The 20,869-nt window shown below is 40.5% G+C and overlaps 1 protein-coding gene across 1 annotated transcript; it reads left to right on the top strand.

Annotated features, from left to right (window-relative positions):
- Positions 1 to 2,211: 2,211 nt before the first annotated feature.
- LOC104272857 (nucleolar protein 4-like) lies at positions 2,212 to 16,803 on the top strand. Its single transcript, XM_009867959.1, has 4 exons — positions 2,212 to 2,316; positions 3,484 to 3,685; positions 8,783 to 8,863; positions 14,858 to 16,803. The coding sequence occupies exons 1-4, from the start codon at positions 2,212 to 2,214 to the stop codon at positions 15,049 to 15,051; spliced, it is 582 nt and encodes a 193-aa protein (XP_009866261.1). The 3' UTR covers positions 15,052 to 16,803.
- The last annotated feature ends 4,066 nt before the right edge of the window (positions 16,804 to 20,869 follow it).

Below are 20,869 nucleotides of genomic sequence, written 5' to 3'. Positions count from 1 at the left end.
TACTTCTTATTAAAGGTAAATTATAAATAGTTTAAAAATAGTTAGTTAATACTTTGAAGTTTTTATAAATTTGTTATGAATTAAAACAGTGTGTGTTCCAGGTAGTTAGATCAAACATATTAATAAATGATTAGTTAATTGTTACTGATTATTTCAAAGTTAAAGTATTTGTAAAATAATATTTAAAATAAATTATTAAGCCTTTTAGTGTAAACAAAGTTTAAAATATTTTAAAAATCCCAGTTCTGGAATAAGACTGTGTTTGTTTAATTTCTACGTTAGTAAGAGCAAAGACAAGTAAGATGAAAAGGAAAAAGAGAATGAATCTGCACAGGATAAATCTCAGGTATATAAAAGTGAATATGGTTTTCATGTTCTCTCTCACTGAGAAAAAGAAGGCTTGACTTCTTTATCCTTGGTGTGGCTACAAGGAAAAAGGACAGTTTTGCCTTTTGAAGTACAAAATATTTCTGAAAAATGCTTAAATCCCAGGGGAGTATATGAAAGGTAACACCGAACCCTCTGGGACCAGGCTTATGGCTCATAATCCTACTGGTGGGGCTGACACCTGGGCCTGCTCAGGAAACGGTCGGCAAAAATCCCGCCCTGCTTCTGCTTTTGCTTGTCCTGAGGCACCAAGCAGAGCACCTAGATGAGGCCCAGATTTCAGGTCTGAAATGTAGGGCAACTTAGTGATCTTCTAGGCACAGGTGATTGGTCTGCTCTTTAAAAATAGATGTAATATGAAGAGGAAGCCACCTTTTGTATAGTGGCTGAGAGATTAGAGCTCATACATAGAACCAGGAGTCCTGAGCTGCTCGACCCCTTCCCCACCAGGCACCAAGACGCCTGGGTTTTGCCTCGAGCCCCAGCCCATGGCACACTATGGTGTTGTACGGGGCTGTAATTAGCTCGATACAAAGATTCCTCTTTGGCAGCGCAGCCCCAAACTTGGATTCCTGACCTTAGAGCAGCTTGTGAGTTTTGTGTTAAGGAGTAGCTGGAAGGGAGCAGGGCTGGAAGCCTCCCAGGGCAGCACTTCTCTGACAAGGGCACTGAGCCATGTTCCTTTTTTGTTTGCTATCTCTGTAGCCCTATGAATCGTGCATTTCTTTCCACACAGTGGCACAGCTTCAGCTGCAACTCCCACTGCAGTTTTACTTGAAGCCTGGTTGCTAGGAGATGGCAGCTCTGAGTTCAGGTCCCTTCCTCACCACGACTAGCAAAGACCTTGCATCCCAAGTTTTCCGCCTCCATCGTTTGTTGCAACAAGGAGTCAGAAGTTGGGTCTCCTCCTTCTTGGCCATGTGCTCTTACGCGTGGCGCCAGATGCCCCAAGGTGCACCGAGTCCCCTTGCTGTGCCCCTGAGCCAGGCTCTGCTCGCTGTGCTCATTGTGCTCTGTTCAGTGCATCAGCTCTGAAGGAGCTCTCTGTTAGGTTTTCAGTGCGCTGACTAGGGAGGCTCTAGAAGATGTGTACCTTCAGGGACAGCAAATTTGTGGGTTCCAGACAGTCAGGGTAAGGAGTCAGACCCTGAGATACTCTGCTGAGCTATAGGAGTTAGTCCCCTTTGCACTGCACCCCTTGAACCAGTCCAGTCCCTGATAAATTTGCAGAAGATCCCTTACTGATCTTCATGGGAATAAAATGAGGCTCTGAGTGAGTCTATGGCAGGAAGTATCATCTGTTTTAGACATAAGGATACAGAACATCTCAGCCTTGAGACTGTTAAAGATTTGGATGATGAGTTAAGCTTTGTTGCCAAGACAGAACTTTACTGTATAGCTTATGAATATTTTCTCAGAGAAAAAACAATACATTTTCTCTTACAAGAGACAGCAGTGACCTTTGGTGATAAAAGGTAAATGATATAAAAGTTGAATTCCTGGCAAAAATACGTTGTAATTTAGACTTTGTTTAAGCCTATTATTACTTAAGAAAATGCATTGGAGACCAGTTTGGCCAACTCTCTTAAAAATACAAAGCTTTGTCTCAGCTCATATTAATGCCTAAGAGGCCCCATTCTAATTGTTTATGGAATTAATTATCTGACAGTTCAGTGTTCTGTATTAAATATTAAAATTTCTGTTAATAATATATACACTTTCTCCTGAGTCATCTCCGTTGTGCCCAATTCTCTTTTACCAATACATATCTGCAAAACAGGGATATCTTCATCTCAGAAAAGTTGGTAGTGTCTTATTCGAGAGATGGAACTGATGACTCTTCCTACTGAGAACAGAAAAGCTGCTTCTGAACCCTTTATGCTTTTGACACAGAGACTGAAAACTGAACTATTTGATCCCTCTGTGCTGGTATGCACATTCTTAAGTAAATACTGTAAGAAAAGTTTTGAGATACTTTATAGCATTCTTAATAAGTTTGGTATATTTAGCAATCATAAAAGTCTTGTGCAGAAGAGAGAAGCACAAAATGGACAAAATCTTACCCAAAGGGGAGATAATTCTAACAGATCATTTTTCAGTTAAATTTTCTGAAAAGATCTGCAAACTTCCTCACCCCTATTTTTTAAAATACTGGTCTTCCATAAGTCCGTTTTATTTGAAATTGCTGAAAGATATTTTCATCAGGTAAGAGTGTAAAATGAGGCCCATTAAAAAAATATGCAAGGTAAAAGAAACAAAGTTCAAATACATTTGCAGACTAAATCAGAAATTCTGGCATGTAGTTCCCTGTGGTGGGCTAACAGGTCACACACTGGTAGTTTTCCATGTTAACAAGTACTAAAGCACACTAAATCTTCTCATAATGCTTTTCTTTTTTTCACCTGTGTCATTACTAAAGTTGCCACAGGGGCATTCTGTGATCATGAGTGGAGGTGAGGTGGTCTAAGCAGTAGATGCAGTAACTGCAGATGGGGAAAAATACACTTTCACTGGAAGCATGAGCTCCTTCAGGGGACTATGGGAGGGCTGTTGTGCTAAATCCTGTTAAATATTATGCAAGCATCCAAGAGGCAAACAGGGAGCATTGAGGGGAGCTCATGGTGTAGAAACAGTCCATTTCTCTGTTCCTTCTGTCATTCCTGAAGCTGATACATCAAAAGAAGTAGTTGATGCATTCTGTGTTGGTTTGTCTTGTCAAGAAACATGATTCTCTGGCTCAGAAAAGTCACTCCTGCACTCAGAAAGTAATGCCTTTTTTTCTATCCTTTCCCACACTATTTCTGGACAGAGTTGAATTTTGCGGGAGACTGTGACCTGTTCAAGGAGGGAGGTTACATTCTCTTTGAGAAACAGTATTGTTGGCTCATGGAGCAGAAATAAATGAATATTCTTAGATTTGTAGGAAACCTGTATTCTTGCTCATTTCCATTGTTTCTTTTCAGCTGATACTTGGTCAAGCAGAAGCACATCCATGCTTGTTTAACATGTATTAATACTTTTCTGAAAGCAATAGATGGGACGTTTCAACACTGAAAAAGACCCTCTTAAGCAAGGTAAAATGTAACAATAATTCAGAACCTTTTCTTGGTTTTGCAGGATGAGGCTGCTCCAGCTGACAAGCAGTACAAACAGGAGCCAACCCAGGTCACTTACTCAACATCAGCTGTTTCCAGCACACAGGAGGTGTTGTACATCAATGGCAATGGGACCTACAGTTACCATAGTTACCGAGGGCTCGGAGGTGGGCTGCTAAATCTCAATGATGCTTCTAGCAGTGGTAAGTTTCCTTACAAAATATGCCTGTGTGCATATGTGCTCATGTGTAGGTTTCCCCCTGCTGTACAGAAACCCAGTCCAAGGGGTTCGATACCTGTAGGCTGTTATCATATAATGAGCAGGAACGTAATCCCGCAAGCAGCTACTGCTGAGCGAAATACTTAACGTGCTGCATACTAGTAGCCTTTCAGTTTCAAGGGACTAATTCACAGTAAGCCAAGACTGAACCTGAAGTCTCTAACAAAGCTGAGTAAAAAAAAATGCCAGGTTAGATCTTCAGTCGATTTGCAAGACTTTATGAGGCCCTACACTGTCATTATTGACCTCTCTACACTGATCACAAAATGAAGCCATTAGTTTCTTTGTGGCTGGAGTTTGAAAACACTGAAGTCCATATTTTGTAACATAAATGAATTGACCCAGATTTCTCCTGTGGTCTTTCTAGCTACTTTAATTTACTGCAGATAAAGATTGGGCATACCCAGTGTTAAATGAGAAATCAGCATATCCATTTACACTGTAAACTAAAAATGATGCAGGCAATTATGTGTCACCATGAGGCTGTATGCTTGTCTGAAAAAAACCAGAGGTGCCATTTATTCAGACAGCATTCCTTTCTTCTTACATTAGCAAGCTTTTGTAACAAACACATGTAAACAAATTCTATTATTTGTTTGAAATAGTCCCCCATATTGATTTTGTACAAATTCAGAGCAAAGGAAAAGGTTGGCCCATTCTGATAACAAGGGTATTGTCTGTCTGTCAGACAAAAGTGATTACTCTGGAAGCTTGAGGGTCTCTTGCCTCCAAGAACCGTATTTAAAAAATGTCTAGGAGGATAGAGAAATCTCTGGGGTTTTGTCCTGGCTGATCCCTCTCTGGCTGAAGAGAGTGCTACTTCAGGTACATGAACTGACTTAGGCAAGATGGTAATTGTTCAGCTACAGCCTCTATATTCAACACGCTAAGTGATTTTCAAAACACAGCCTGCAAGGGCTTCCTGGTATGTGGTGTCCTGATGACCTCCAGTCATGTCTGCTTCTTCACTCCCCACTCTCAAAAGCCTGTGCATGATTTGCATTAAATTTTCAAAAGGCTTTAAAAAGATAATATTTTAGTTGTCTTTGACTTAAAGAGAGTGAATGATGATAACAATTGCTTCCATATGCATGAAAAACACAGATGAGGTACGGAATATGATCTCTGATAAAATATTTTCGTAAGAGTAAGACAGGCTGTGGAAATCTTGTTTCTTGGGAAAATGCAGAAGAATTTAAAATTGTCTTTTACATTGTGGATAGAGAAGACTCGAGTCAGTTCTCACTGAAAACAGTTGGCATTTTCTCATTCACCCAAGTAAGAGTAGGATTAAACTCCCCATGTGTTTTTTGTCAGCAGAAGCCATCAGAATTGTCCTATTTTATATAATCTTAAACTGTGAGGAATCACAACTGGTTTGTGTGCTTGTTCTTCCCTTCAAACCTCTTGTAATAGGATACATTTTCATAACTCCCATTTTTTAATGATTTGTGGGATTTAGGCAAAAGTATTCTATGTCATGTCAGCCTGCAGTTTTAAAAAATGAGGTACAAATTCAACATCATAAGTTAATGTTGCTTTCTGATTAGAAATAATGTTTTCTTTGTACCTTTAACTTAAGAGGACTCCAGTGTTTTTTTCACAGTTAAAGCACCCTCTCTCTCCTCAAATGGGAAGGAAAAGAGAATGAGGCAGAGTCTTATGGATTGGAAAAAAAAAATTAAAACAGCTTTAATGAATAAAGAAATAATAAAAATAGTGAACTATGTACATATATACAAAACCGATATCAAACCCACGTCCCCCCTCCAAAAGCAACTACCACTGATACTACAGAGCAGGTGGCACTGGGGAAACCCCAGGCTCAGCAGCAGAAGGGAGCTGGATACGGGAGCTGCATTCAGAAACTCGGGATTGGGATCACAGGCAGAAGATCAGATGGAGTCCTCCCTGGACACCAGCCATTGCAGAAGAGAAGAAAAAGAGAAGTAAACCCTCAGTTTTATACTAAATATGACGTATATGGAATAGAATATTCTCATTGGTCACCTACCCTGTCTATTACTCCCCGGAGGTGCAACATTTTATTTCCTTGTGACCCCTCTTACTACCCGGCACCCGCAGCGTGGCACACAGGAGCCAGCAGTGGCCTTGGTCACTGTAGGAATAAATATCAGCCAGAGCCTTTCTGCATACCAGTCCCAGGCAGTAACTGCAAACATCAGGTGTTATCACTGCCAGTAGCACACACTGTCTGCAGAAACATGCTGCGAACTTCAGAAAGTGCAGCCTCTTAGAGGAGAATGAGCTGAGAAGTAAAAATCACTGAACAGAACTGTTTCTGTTTAGCTCAAACCAGGACATTCTACTCCTTATGCCATACCATTACGTCATATTGATCACGAGTTTATGATCTACTTTCATATAAAAGTTCAATCAGTTCACTGAGTTCAGAATTCTGGGTTCCATCTATCATAGCAATCTCTCAGGGCAGGAAAGCTGATGTGAAATTTGTTACAATTCATGTCTATGGGTTGTGGGTTCACTTCAAGGAAGTTATTGGACATGACAAGACTAGCTCTGGTCGTCACTAGTATATTGTCTTGAAAGGCAGTTACTGAACACTGTTAGTATTATGTAACAGCATCATATAGTTTTAAATCAAGTGTTCTCACTCAGAGTTAAATTCCCTTGAGGTACACGTTTGGCTTCACCATCTTTGATCAACACCCACCAAGTAGTTCCAGGTCCTTGAGCGAAAGCAGTCCCATGAATGGGCTTGCCTTTGCCTGAAGCAAGAAATACCCAGACAGTTTTTCCCAGCAAATTCTTTTCATACACTACAGGGACTTATCTCCTTCGGCTGTACCTAAAGGATCTGAATGAGCAGGACCAGAACTATTGATGGATCCTCTGGTGTTAACTAACCAGGTGGCTTGTGCTAACTGCTCGTCCCAGTTTTCAAAAGTTCCACCTCCCATTGCTTTCAAATTGTTTTATAACAGTCCATTGTATCATTCATTTTTTCCAGAGGCTGGTGCATGATAGGGAATATGATATACCTACTTGATACCACGTTCTTTGGCCAAATTGATTATAAGATTATTTTTAAAATGAGTCCCTTTATCTGACTCAGTTCTTTCTGGAGTGCTGTGTCACCACAAGATCTGTTTTTCTAGGCCCAGGATAGTGTTTCGGGCAGTGGCGTGAGGCACAGGATATGTTTCCAGCCATCCGGTGGCTGCTTCTACCATTGAGAGTAAAGTGCGCTGGCTCCATTAGCTGATTTCTGTACAGGAGAAATTCCAGGACTTGGAGGCTGGTTCTTTGGAATCTGTTAATCTTCTCTGATATGTCCATAGACATTTGCTTTTTTAATTTATAGAATAAGAGGAATGGATGGAGTTATAGTTGAGAGTGGTAACCATTGCCCTCCTGACGGACCTCACAAGACAGTTGTTTGCAATCGTTATTCTGTTTCAAGGACTCTTGTTCCAAATATACTCAAGGCTGTTGCAATGGTTAATGAGTTCCCTCTCTGGAGAACAGGATATTTGTTTGTGAATTATTTTCAGGTCCTAAGAAGTAATTTAAGAATGCATTTCCTTTTCAGCGTAGTAACCCATCAAATGTTCTTGTCACATTTACAAATGTTCTCCTAGTGTAAAAATATACACCTCAGTCAGCACGTGTATGTAAACAAATGCAGTCTGGTTTTGTGCATTTGCTAAAACAGAAAAATAAGTAGTTGCAAAAACTAGCTAAAACTCACTGCTTGAATACCTATTTCTGGGCCTTGTCACATGGTAGTACAATGACTATGTCCTATCTAGTAGTTCGGCTGATGTGTGTATTTTGTATGCTGTGACTCATTTAATTTTGTTATTTCCTCCCCTGTAAAATTCATCCCTACTCTGAGCCGATCTTACAGACGTAGCTATCTGATCGCCCAACTGTTTGGTGGCTCTGGCTCAGGGACTTCTCTGTGCCTGCAGTTGCAGTGCTTCCCTCCTCAGTCTGTCCTTCCACATGGCTAATTACAGAACCATAATTATTAGCTCCCTACACAACTGTCTGGGGCAAGCCTTCATGCAACTGCTCATTATGAGCAAGCAGAACACAACAGCTTGTACAGTGACACCTCCTTTATTGTGGGCAGGAAAAAAGCACAGCAGGAAAAGGCTTGGGCTTACAGCCTCTAGGTCTCTCTTTTCCTCTGCTTTTAAACCTTTTAGGCCAAGCCAGATAAGCTGTAAAGCTTCACCTCAAGCAATCTGTGGGTTGACAGAGCCTCTATCAGCCTATACATGGGCTGGGGAGAAGCCTTTAGCCACGTTGTCCTTGACTGTCGTAGATGTTAAAGGAGAGCTGCTCTTTGAGAAGGGTGGATTTCCATGGCTCTCTTTTTTAAGGCTAATGCGGTTCCTGATCCAGAACTCAATGAAAAATCTCCAGGATGAGGTAGCTCAGTGGATGTAAACAAAATTTTCTTGCCAGCTCCTAGCCAGCCACAAAGGCTTCAGCTGTCCACACTCCATCACACCTAAACTGAGCTTGGAGGGGTTCCCAGCTTGAGAGCAGGAGGGTGAGGACAGGAGACAGGCTGCTCTGTTGGGAGCAAAATCTCTTGCTGCCTCCAGAAGCTACTGAAGTCCTTGCACACTGCCTGAGCCTCTCCCGACAGAGTCAGATGGCCCCGTCTCCCCACAAGTTTCTGTCCAGGTGGTTGCCCTCTGCCCTCTCCTGATGACTGTCGACTCTCAGCACTCTCTGAAGCAAGGGTGAACTTGTCAGAACCTTGCTCTCCACAGCCACTTCATTTCCTAAAGTCCATTTTCCCTAAGATGTGTGAAGAGTGTTTCTGTTGCCATTTCTGGGTTTCCTGGAGGTGATTTGGGTTTTTGTCCTCTACATGGTTGCTTGGTTTTCTAGGCAGTCATTTTTCCTTGTGCATGTAAAAAAGAGGGTGTTTCAAACTCAGTGGCAGGCTGGCCATGCAGGACATGCCCTCATGTCATAGTAAGACAAATAACTGTTGTATCTCCATTTCTCTACACAGATCCGCAGCCTACCTCTACCACAGCCACAACTCAGCACTGCATCCCAGGCACCACAAACGTCCAGTCCCCTTCGAGCTCAGGTGAGTTGTTCAGCTGAACCTGAACATGTTCACACCACAAGCACATCCTGAGTGATAGTGTTAGGAAGCTGGGAAAGTATGTTTAGTCCGTTTTAAAAAGGCAAAATGTAGGGCTGGGAGAAGTTAAATGGTTGGACCTATGTTGTGGCAAAGGTAGGAATTTCTCACTGGGAAATGCTGGCTGGATTCTATATTAAGGTCATCCTCACATTCTTCTTCCCCCTTCCTCCTTCTCTTCAAATTGTCAGATATGTGGCATCTGCAAGTATTAGTCTTCTCTCAACATAGGTATGGAGTTGAAATGGGCAGTATCCTACTTTCCTACTTTTGCGCAAAGCTCAGAACACAGCCATTAAAGCAAGGCAGGAGTATGCCACATAATTAGTCTCTTGTGGTGGATAGGAAACATTACTGCAAGATCTCGTGTAATAATTTCATCACAATCCAGCCTGTTTGCTAGTTGTTGAAAAGACATGAGGTTCAGTGGCTGCAGATATTTCTGTTTTCACATCTCTTTCCTCAGGCAACACAACAGTTTTCTTCTGCTATCTAAACTAACTGAAGGTATGTTTTCCAGAGGGAAAGGTGTAGAAGGAAAAAAGAAGCTTAAAAGGTCTAATTCACAAGTCTCTGTTTCCTTGATCTGAGATCTCCTGACACTCGAAACAATAGTTTTTGGCACATCTGCTCTCTGTTAGGCAGGAGGAAAAGAAACATTGACAGATGCATGATATCATAATAAAATACTCTTGCAATTATAAATACATCTGATTTGGAAAAAGTAGTATAGTTTGATAGTTGTTTCTATTTAGTTTTATTGGAGTATATGAGGATCTAGTACCTACTCACTTCTGAAGTCACTCATGGGAAAAAAAGGTAGAGGAGAACTAGTACAATAGAAAAGATACACAAGAGTCTTTAAAACCTGGGCAAATGTGTTTTTCAAATAAGTGCCACTGCTTTTTATGTCTTCACTGATCGAAAAGGTTGCTTAACTATTAATGAAAATGTAGAAGCATGGATGCTTAAGCACATATAGCTATTTAAAAATATTTTTGTTTTTCTAAATTATTATCTGCAATAGTGATAGCCATTTTGAGAGTCATTGGCACATTTATTATTCTTTCAGTAGTTGTTAATTATAAGATTGGTAGCAACTCAGTGACAGCATAGAATTCTTAAGGGATTTTTGCTGAGACAGTTGATAGTGTCTAAGCAATCAGTAACAGCACATCTACATCTGACCCATATCTTGGAATGTGATATAAATCATTTGCTAATGAGTAGTGCATGAGGCAATAACTAGTTCCATTTAAGTCTTGCAATTTACGGAAAAGCCATTTGTCCTCCAATGTACTTAACGGCAGATACTCGTGGCAGCTAATTTGATAAATGGTTGTCTAGCACATGAAGAGTGGATTTTCAGAGTTCTCATGTTCAGCTTGGTGTAGTTTCAACAAGAACAATTCCACCTCACAGGGGAAATTAGATCTACGTACCTGGACTGAGGTGCTCAATCAAAAATATTCCCATGTTAAAGTGTCAATCTGGTGGCCTTGGCAAGAGATAGAGAAACAATACTTCAGTCTTTTGAAAGACTATAAAATAAAGGATCTGTCTCACCAATTTGTGTAACCCACTGCTTAAGAGAATATTTTGCTGTTATAAAAACATGGGAGGTGGCAATTGTGAGTTATAATAGTATGCATTAAGAGAAGTTAATGAATAAAAATAAGTGTCCTGTCTTCATTTCTGCAATATATGTTTAATCTTTGCTTGCTCACACAGACATTGTGGAACCTGATAATGTTTCCAATCAAGATTTTTAATTGACCTGAAGTACTCTAGGATAGGAAGCACTATGCTAAAATGTGCAGTTTCACAGATTTCCCTCTGTATAAGGATATACTCCCTTGTTCCTATGAAGACTGGCAGCTTAATAAATAATATTAAGTACACTAAGGAAATAGTTCTATCTGAAGTAAGGATAGTTATTACAAGAAATGGCAGCTTTCTCTAGGTTTAGTCATCAGTAGTGATAGCTTCTGGAGATAGATGTACATGAAGTGTCTACCTTAACCAGCTATTTTAAGCCTTCAGAATATCTGTCATTTATCTGTCTGGTTGAAGAAATGTGGTGGATATTTGGTAAGATCTAGATTTCTGTGCTTTGATAGCTGATTTGCATGAAGTTACCCAATAAAAATCTAGCCTGTAAGCCAGTTAGCTCAGCTGGTTTGAGCGTAGTGCTGATAACACCAAGGTCGCGGGTTCGATCTCCATGCGGTCCCCGTGTGTTAACTGATCTAGTTGAGAGGAGTCTCTGCCCACAACAGGGAGGGTGGATTAAAATGATCTCTGTGGTCCCTTCCAGCCTAAGCCATTCTATGATTTATTCCTTATTTTCTGAACAGTCAGGTATGACTTGGTGAAGCTACAGACAAGTTATAGCATTTTAGCATATAGCAGCCTGGACAACCTTTAAGAATCAGTACTACTGCCAGTGAATGTCTATCATAGGTATTAAAAGCTGAGATGAGCCTAATACATCCTGGGGCTAGTCTCTGAGCGAGATGTTCTCCCAGACATAAAGCTTGAGCTGTCATAGGCAAGCTTTGGGGGTGAGGTGTAGAGGTAATATAACATAATTAAAAGAAGAACTACAATCCTTATCCCCACATCAAGCATGGCTTGTTCTCTTTCTGTTCAGCTCCTCTGCCAGCACATGCAGCTTTCCTTCCTGAAAAGGTACAGGTGTGCTCACTGTCCTGAAACCATACCTGTGAACACCTTTCTGTGTGCGTGTTTCTTGCTTTTTTCTTTGAGGAGAAAAAGGACAGCACTGTGACTTGTTAAGTACAAGGCAGGAGTTGAGGAGTAAAGTAAAAGCCTATTTTCTTAGTACATAGAAATAAAAAAAATCACATAGTGTGAAGTAGCTGGGTTAAGTTAAAATCCATGATTTCTTAATTTCCTTTGTACACAAGAACTCTGAATACAACAGAAGTCTCGCAGACCCGGAGAGGTTCTTGGTCCTGGTGTTCATTGTGTACGCAGACTGCAGATTTGCATGTGCACAAAACTTCATTTCCAGCATCCTCAGAGATTCAGAGATACACATTCTGAAAAGTTAAAAAACTTTCCGCATGATAGTTAATCCAGACATCTAGGAATACAGGGCCACATCTGCAGTTTGTGTAAATCCCTGACACCCTATAGACTTGTGAGGATTTACACTGATTTATGCATTCTGGACATCTAGTCTCCTCCTAGTTTTCCTTTCAGAGCAGTGCTTTGATGTTGTGTGATCAAGTTTTGTAAAGAAAACCTCAGTGGTGTACGCAAGAACATTTCTATGTATTTTCTACTTACAAGCAAAAGAAGCTTATATCTTATTCTATTACTTAAAAATCTGGATTACCTATGTGAAAAGCCCTTCAAGACTGAAGGCTTCCGAAAAGATACGTGCCCTGCTGCAGAAGCTCTGTTCTACCATATATTGTGTGAGAGTGTGTGATTTGGGCTGTGACATGAATGAGAGTCAAGGAAAGAACATAAAAGTTAAAGTAGGTTCATATGAAGCACAATGCCCTCAATATGTCAGTGGTAGCTTTTTCACTACTGCCTCAATAAATATAGAAGTCTTTAATGGCTTCTTACAACCATTCAGTCCAGCTGACTTTATGATTTGTATACTCTTCTGCTCTGTACTGGGTTAAGATTTTGCTTAGAAATATCCTCTGAGCTTCTTCACACTGTGATCATTTCCCTGCAGCATGCAGTCACACTGAAACAAATTCGCTGAGCTAATTGTCCTTTTATTTATCCTTTGTACACTGGAAGTCCTTTAAAAGTCAATTCATTTTATGCCAGTGTAAAACTGGGTAATGCAGTTGTAAGACTAAGTGCTGCTCATGCTAGTTGAGTACTAGGAAGAAAGATCTAATAGGACCCTTTATGTTTGAGTAGTTTCTTTTCAGAGCCGCAGCTCTGCTTTCATTCACGCAAGGGGAGATTTTCATTAACTTCAGTGAGTGCAGGGACATTGCAATCTCCGTGTTCTTGGTGGTCTCAGAAGTATCTCGGCATCCACAGAAAAGAAAGAAAAATAAGTACGGTTTAAGACCAGGTCTTCAGCTTCTGGGAATCAGTAAATCTCTTTTCATTAGTGCTTAGGATAGCGAGTCTGTGTTTGAATCTTGTGATTCTGGTGGGATTATTTAGGAGAACTTGTAGAGTATGAATTCATGTGTTTTGTATTCTACAGTTGAATATGCTAAATTTTAAAGTTATTCCTGTCTTTTTAGGAATCAAGATCCGTCCACTGAGCCAATGCTGAGAAAACTTCGGCATTGACATACGTTGTCCCAATTAAATTGAACAGTGATGTTCCTCTTATATAAAGCAAGATACTTTGCTTTGGATAACTTGATCCCAATTTCCAGGAGACTATTAAGATCCCTGGAAGTTTTTAAGGCCAGGCTGGATGGGGCTCTGAGCAACCTGATCTAGTGGGTGATGTCCCTGCCCATGGCAGGGGGGTTGGAACTAGATGATCTTTCAGGTCCCTTCCAGCCCAGACAGTTCTATGATTCTATGATTCTATGATCAGGCTAGTCTGATCTTCTGCATGGGTAGATTGCCTACATTGTCAAAACAAATGAACTGTATTTTTCCAGATTTGTACAAAACAAACTGCTTGATAGGTATAGAATCATAGAATCATAAAATCATTAAGATTAGAAAAGACCTCGTATGATCATCAAGTCCAACCGTCAACCCAACATCACCATGACAACTAAACCATGTCCGGAAGTGCCGTGACTACACACTTTTTGAACACCTCCAGAGATGGTGACTTCACCACTTCCCTGGGCAGCCTGTTCCAGTGCTTCACCAGTCTGTAAAGGAATTTTTCTTAATGCCCAGTCTGAACCTTCCCTGTTGCCATCTTGTCTTCTGTATCCTTCTATGTACTTGCCATCTGTATCCTTCTATATTTAAAAAAAGTCCTCAGTCCAGTGCTTCCTGTCTGAATTTATGCTCCAGGCAGAAAAAACGTTAACTGGAAAATGCAAACAACTCATCAAAGCACCACACATCTTGCCTGATAAATAACTATGGTCAGTTGACGAGGGAAATTCCACACAAAGCTGAACTTCACGATGGCGAATAGTTTTGTTGATCACCGTACCCGGCAGACTACCCTCAGGAGTGCTTTCTTTTGCACGCAGCAGAGAATATTCTTTGGTGAAAAGTGCAGGCACGTTGGTGTAAGAGGCCAATGCAACATAGTGATTGCTGCAGATTCTCTTGTCAGTGTTCAAGCCTTACAAGATCCTTGCAATATGTTGCCAGCTGTAGGCAGCGCCCGCAGATGACTCCTTGCTCTAGTGACCAGATTGTCACCAGCCTCATCTCATTCATGACAGCTATTTATATAAGCTATCATGTGGCATCAGAGCTAGTCAATGACCATTTATCTAAGTCTGTAAGGGATTCACAATCTGGCTGCATGCTGATTGAAGCATAAAACATGAAAACAGATATCTAGAGAACATAAGTTTGATATTCTGTGATAAAAAACTGTAAGTATGCAGGTTGCCATGAAGGCTATGGTGGCAGCTGGAGCTGGGGGAGGCACAGGAGATGAACCTTCTGCCTGCTCACCACCATCAGATCTTAGGGCAGTGTTGGGGTGGGAGTGGCTTAAACTGTTGGGATACCCCCCAAAGGGTAACTTTCTGCTGGCAGCAGACTTGCCTCTTACGTTGCGTAAGTAGAATTTGAAGGTTGTCTGTCATATATAGATATAAATCACCATGGTTCCCGTCAAGGCAGCTGGTAACTGAACAGTGTGTTCTGGCCTCGGCTGCTTCTCACTGGCACTCGGCTCAGAGCAGATTTTGCTGTTCTGCATTTGTAGCTACAAACCTGTGAAATGTCTCTGGAAGCAGATCTGAAGGTTCTTTTCTTTTCCTTTGTTATCTGCAGGTCCAACAGATCTCAGTATGAAGAGGCAGTTAGCAACCAGCTCTGGATCCTCCAGTAGTTCAAGCTCTAGACCCCAGCTGAGTCCAACTGAAATAAATGCAGTGAGGCAGCTTGTGGCAGGTTATCGAGAATCAGCCGCATTTTTATTGCGTTCTGCAGATGAACTGGAAAACCTTATTTTGCAGCAGAACTGAGTCATGTGACCTTCACATTGGCCTGGTCTTATCTCAGAGTTTCCACTAATGACATTTTGATTTCCCTGAGCACACACTTCAGTTACTGCACAGTATTTTAGGAGAGTTAATTACCATAATGCCACATTGTTCTTGATCCATAAAGTGATGTGTTAAGGTGCTTCAAGTGAACTTCGACCTCTGGTATTTCCGAGGTACTTTCCTGTGTCCAGCCTATTGCTTTTGTTTTAGTGTGTCAGCATAAATATCGAAAAAGTGGCTAGAAATTAACTCGTTCTAACAAGTGGAGGAAACAGAAGATGCTGTGATGATTTAAAAAAAAATGGTTCAAGATCCAAGTGCAATATTAGTGGAATGTGATACTGACTCATTGGACTTAAAGCTGCAGTATATGGCAAAACGTTGCCAAATGTCCTGTTGCTACAGGGCACAATTGCAATTAAAAGGATCTTGTATTTTAAAAAAAATGTAATTTTTATAAAAAACAAAACAAAAGATTTTTGTTTTCATTCAAGATTTTTCATTTTTACTTTGGTAAACTTTTTCACTGGTCCTGAAAATGTTTTGAGGAGCTATTTTAAGTCCCCCCTTCCTCTCCTGAACCCCTGGCTGTGCCCTTCTCCCCAACTTCATATTCTTTCTATAATGAGTAACTCTTGATGCTGGATAATTCTTCCCCTGTGTACTGTAAATTGTCATCTATGGAATACCTTCCAAAGGAAGCATGCATTTCCTGCATTCATACCATTCTCAACTCCATTCTGTAATATATTGCAGCTTTATTAGTGATTAACAAAGAGTTGAGGGTTTTTTAAAAAAGACATATCGTCGAGAAAAAAAAGAAGATAAATTGATTTCTTACGATGAGCTCATCTAAATCCATGATCACTGCTGCTGTCTTACTCAAGTCCCTCTAGTTGTGATTGGATGTAGATGATGAATGTTAAGAGGTTGCAAGTGACAATCTGAAAATTTGCACTCTTGTGAGTATTTATTTTTTTCCTTAATTTAAACAAAATTCTTACTGAGGAGGGTCATTGACACTTCTGGTATGATTTGTATAATTCCCAGGCCTAGCTAAAACCTGTACAAAACTGTAAATGGATGCAGCTGCAACTATAACAAAACTCTTCTCTCTCCTTCCCCCCTCTTCCCAACCCCTCTATTTCTTATTTTATAATATTGATTACACATTAATGGTGTTTTCTTTGTGCACTACGGCAGGCTTATTTTTAAGTATATAGAAAAAAGTACTTTAGTTTATGCTTACTGTACTATCTGTTCTGTTGTTTAGCTTTCGTTGAATAACAAGTTTCTTGTGCATTCCTAAATTTGCCTTATTTCATGTACAAAATTTTATGTAACTCCATTTTTGACAATGAGTTTAAGGCATCAGTGATATTTTATATCTACTTGTTACATATAGTTTTCCAAGTAATGACTGTGATTGTGACCAAGTAATGTGCACTTTTTCTTGTAACTGTGGACATTGCTATGCTTTTTTTCTCTAGTGTTTCTAGAATTACTGTTGCTTACAGTTATGTAAAAGAAAAAGAACTTTTGTGATACTGTTGGTGAATATTAATGTGAAAAAGCCTATGAAATATGAGTATTTTGGAGGTACATAGATACACAAACATCTCTAAGTTGTGAACTGATGTTCACATGTTTAAACGAGAATTCAAAACCTGAGGGCTGGAATCATTTCCTCTGTTTTGTTTGGGTAAATAAACAGATTTCTGTGTTTAAATACATGATTGCGAAACATTGTAACATTTAAATTGACATAAAGCTATAAATACTACTGTATTTAAACAGGAGAGAGGGCCTTCCAGTTCAATTCATGCAGACACCCAAACCTCATTTCTCGAAATTGGTGAGTAAATCCAGTAGGCTGATCTAGTTAGAGCTTTGTATCACTGCTCAGTAAGAGCAGAAGCACGTGGTCCATAAAGCATGAGATCCGAGTCACTAGTGTTGTGTAATTTACGGATGACTGGAGGGAACACCTTTTTGCCACTCTACATTTATTCTGAAAAATCTATTAGATATCTTTTTGAAGGCACTTGGATATGAGAATATTGTTTCAAATTCTTACTGGTTGCTACCCATTACTTGAGATATGTGTTTGCTCCTAACATCTTCTGACTATGCTTGTGAAAGCCTGTGGCTTGTCTCTACCACAGATGTGTGGTTGCCTCAGCTTTTGTTTCACCAGGCATTCAAAAGCCTGTTAGGAACAAAGTGACTTTTTCTTCTCTTCCACTTTCAATCATCTATCTCTTGCATGCCAGGAGGGGAAGAAGCAGGTACATTATGCCAGGTTGCTATCTTAGCCTCATCCAAAGAAATCATTTTCCACAGAGAAGAGTGACAGCTATACCTGGGTTTCAAAGTTTCCTTAGTCCTTTTGTGCAGGGCAGCACACTTCAAACTGCCAGCAAAGCAGCAACCAGCAGTTTGTTTAAGAGGCTGTTTGCCAGCCAGGAATGCTGGTCAGCTGGGCAGCCTCACTGCTTTTCAAGCTGTCTTGCTAAATCTGGATAAGGACAAGAGGCTAGAGGATGAGGAGGTAAGAGATTTACTTCACTCTTCTACCCTCTGACTTCTCTTTCCTTTCCCAAGATTACTCCTTCTCTTGAGGGAGGAGTAGGAAAGTCAGGAGTCATTGTATGAGCTTCAAGACCTGTGGCTAGTCTCCCTTTTTTTCTTGCTCCACCCCCAGCTACTTTGATAGTTCTTCAAGTATGTCTTCTACAGCACACATATCCTCCTCTTCTAGCTGCCTTGTCTGAGATATTTAGGGCTGCCTTCAATTAGAGGAGCAATTGATGTGCTTCTCTAAAGCTTTCAGTCCTCAAAGTGACATCTCTACAGACTGATGGGTTTTTCACTCTGTAGCTGCTTCCACCTCTAAGTACCAGGTTATTTGGAGCAATCATAGATTCAACTATAGTTTTAACTTCCTCTTCTTCTAAGAGGGTACTGAAATTTAGACCCATCTTGTGAAGGAGAGACCATAAATCTCAGTCCACTTCTGTGTGTGCAAGTGTACATCCAAGCATCTCAAATAAATTTGCCCTCTTGACTCTAGTATAGGTTGCGGAGCCACCTACTTTCTGCCTGCTTTGAACCTCCTTGGGAATAAAGGCACAGGCAGAGATCTTGCTGTAGCTGTAGACTGAGTCAGGAATCCAAAAATAACTTCAGAGTTACTTATTTCTCTCATCCACATCTTCTGTAATCAGTGCCTGATCACCTCAGCCTAAATATTGCTGTTAGGATAAGGCCAGTCACTTCCAGCCTGAGCATGTCCCCTGAGTCTGACTGCTTAAGGCTGCCTTCAGAAAAGTGTTATCCTTATATCCCATATATTTTTTAAACTAGGTACTTCAAGTTGATGGATGTCTCACTACAGACTCTCATCAGTGCAGACTGGCAGCTGCCAGTCTTCTTTAAGACAACCTCATGTCTTCCCAACTATCCTGGAGTTTACTTGGGAGTAATCCTGTAAGACCTTCAGTCTTCAGGGGATTTCTAGAAAATGAGGGATAGTGGGAGAAATGTCATCCAACATCCCTAAATTCACATCCAGAGTTAAGTACCAAACTTGGCCATAGTCTCAGTGTGTTGAGTCTCTTTAGGCTTACATCCACGCTGGGAAGACAAGGCATTTATACATTCTTCTCTCTTCTCTCCCTGATCTCCAGGGTAGTCTTCATTGACAGGGCAAGCAACTGTGGGTAATAGCTTCAGATGCAACCTTAGGTTGTGGGAGTGGACACTCCAGCCAGCTTAGAAACTAACTGCTTTTGTTTACTGCTTGTTTACTCAATGTCGCCTGGGAAACTGGAGTCAGAACATAAGCAAAGAGCTCTGAAGTAAAAATTTTTTACCCAGATTGGCACCTTGCTGCCTGTCATGGAAGGAGAACACAACCATATCGGCCATGTCAGAGTATCAAACTCTGCGGAAGGACAATGCATAAGTAAGCAAGTATTTGACAGTTCAAAAGCTGCCCATCCTGTATGGAGAATGAATTTTCTGAATGAGGAAAAGCAGATGAGCATGTACATGACCATAGCTGTAGAACTAACTGGAAAACAAACTGAAGGGACTGAATGTTTTTGCTGTAATGACAGGAGTCCCCGTTAAATACAGTTTAAGTGGAGGTAAGTTTTGTTGGTAGAATTCCACTGAAATAAGGAACAATTTAATTTCTCTTAAGTTTGTAGTGCTGCATTAAAAATTTCCCATGAATTTGTTAAATCACCTCGGAATTTGGCTTTGGGTGGCTTGTGAGGTATTCATAAGGAAGACATATGTTTTTCTATATAAAGGAAAGCTGATCTCAGCCCTGACTCCAACCACTGTTGAAAAAGAGTTACAGTACATGAAAAGGAGTTGTGAAATAATGGCAGAAATTAAGCAATGACACATAAATGGTTACTGGAGTAAGGCTGTAAAATGGCTGTACTGGGCAAGATCAGTTGTTCACAGTCCTGTATTCTGTCTCTGATAATAAGTAAAATGTATAAAGATGCAGCAGATACAGCAGACCAGAAGAACAGAAGAAGCACAGAGCAATGCTCACTCAATGCACGTCCATGTCCTACAGCAGTTTGAGGCTGCGATGGGTTGTCCCTGGCTGGCAGGTCAGCCCCTGCCCTGTCATTCGCTCACTCCTCACAGAGACACAGGGAGGGCAAAAGCAAGGGGAAAAAGTGAGTCTAGTTTAATATATGAAGAATGAAAAAAGAAAGTGATGCAAAGGCAATCACTCAGCACCTCCCACCAGCAGAATGATGCCCAGATGGTACCCAAGCAAGGGCAACTTTGGACACACACCCCACCCCAATTCCCTCCATGTTTAATTGCCATGAATGACATCATATGTTACGATACGTCATAAAAAAGAGAATACATTGGGCACAAAAGGCAAATGAGTTGCTTGAGGCCGTGCAATCTGTGGATGCCTGAGCCAGGTCTTTTGACTCTTTTCCAATGTCCTGCCCCAGCAAAATGCGTTTCAGATGTGCCAAGTGCAGTACGTAAAATCCCAAAACTGGATTCTCTTTTTCTGCTAAGCTGTCCTCAGGATAAAATGTTGGGGAAGAGGGTGCAGAACTGTTTTTTTTTTTTTTACTCTAACCCAGATAACCTACTTAAATCTCTTTTTCATGACTGAAAAAGGGAGCTCAAAGTAGCTGGAAAGGCTGTAAAATTAATAATTACTTTATGAATAGAAACTTTACGCTGTGCCACCCAACTCAATTTCTCTGAGTGTGGAGAAAGATTATTTTATGCAAAGTTTTTTATTCCCTTTTCTAATAAGGTCTGGAAACATAATGGAAAAGAGTTCTAGTTATTGTAACTATGTATATATACTTTGTTTTGTAAGCACACCTTTGCTGTGGTAAGCCAATTATAAAATTATGATGTAAGGAGAGCTGGGAAAAGGATCCAGTCTACCAATTGCAAACAGATAAAATTGTCCTCATTTTCCCTGAGAGTCTAGGCAACCGATGACTCAGCAGGGGGGGTAATCTCAGAAACTAATTAAAAAGAAACAGTGTTGCTGAATTTTCCAGGTTGTCTAGAAAATAATTTTAATTTAAGTTTTTCCTAATGCTCTCCTGGAAACTTAAACCAGCTAATTTTTCCCTTTTTCCTGCAAGGCTGCTGTTTTGTTACTGTAGGGTTCCTAGTCTATTCTTGGTGCTGGGCTTTTTTTCCTTTTTTACACTCAGTGAAAACACAGTGAAGCATTCATAGCAGGGAAAGCACTGGGAAAACCTGGAAAAATAGAAAGAATATT

This window comes from Apaloderma vittatum, unplaced genomic scaffold, assembly GCF_000703405.1.
Source record: "Apaloderma vittatum isolate BGI_N311 unplaced genomic scaffold, ASM70340v1 scaffold18994, whole genome shotgun sequence".
Lineage (NCBI taxonomy): Eukaryota > Metazoa > Chordata > Aves > Trogoniformes > Trogonidae > Apaloderma > Apaloderma vittatum.
The sequence above is the reverse complement of the archived record's forward strand: the minus strand, read 5'-3'. Positions and strand labels throughout refer to the sequence as shown.

Coding starts and splice junctions, on each gene's coding strand:
- LOC104272857 (XM_009867959.1), top strand. CDS start 2,212: ATGGAACTGATGACTCTTCCTACTGAGAACAGAAAAGCTGCTTCTGAA. Junction 2,317..3,483: donor TATTTGATCCCTCTGTGCTG/GTATGCACATTC, acceptor ACAATAATTCAG/AACCTTTTCTTGGTTTTGCA. Junction 3,686..8,782: donor CAATGATGCTTCTAGCAGTG/GTAAGTTTCCTT, acceptor TTCTCTACACAG/ATCCGCAGCCTACCTCTACC.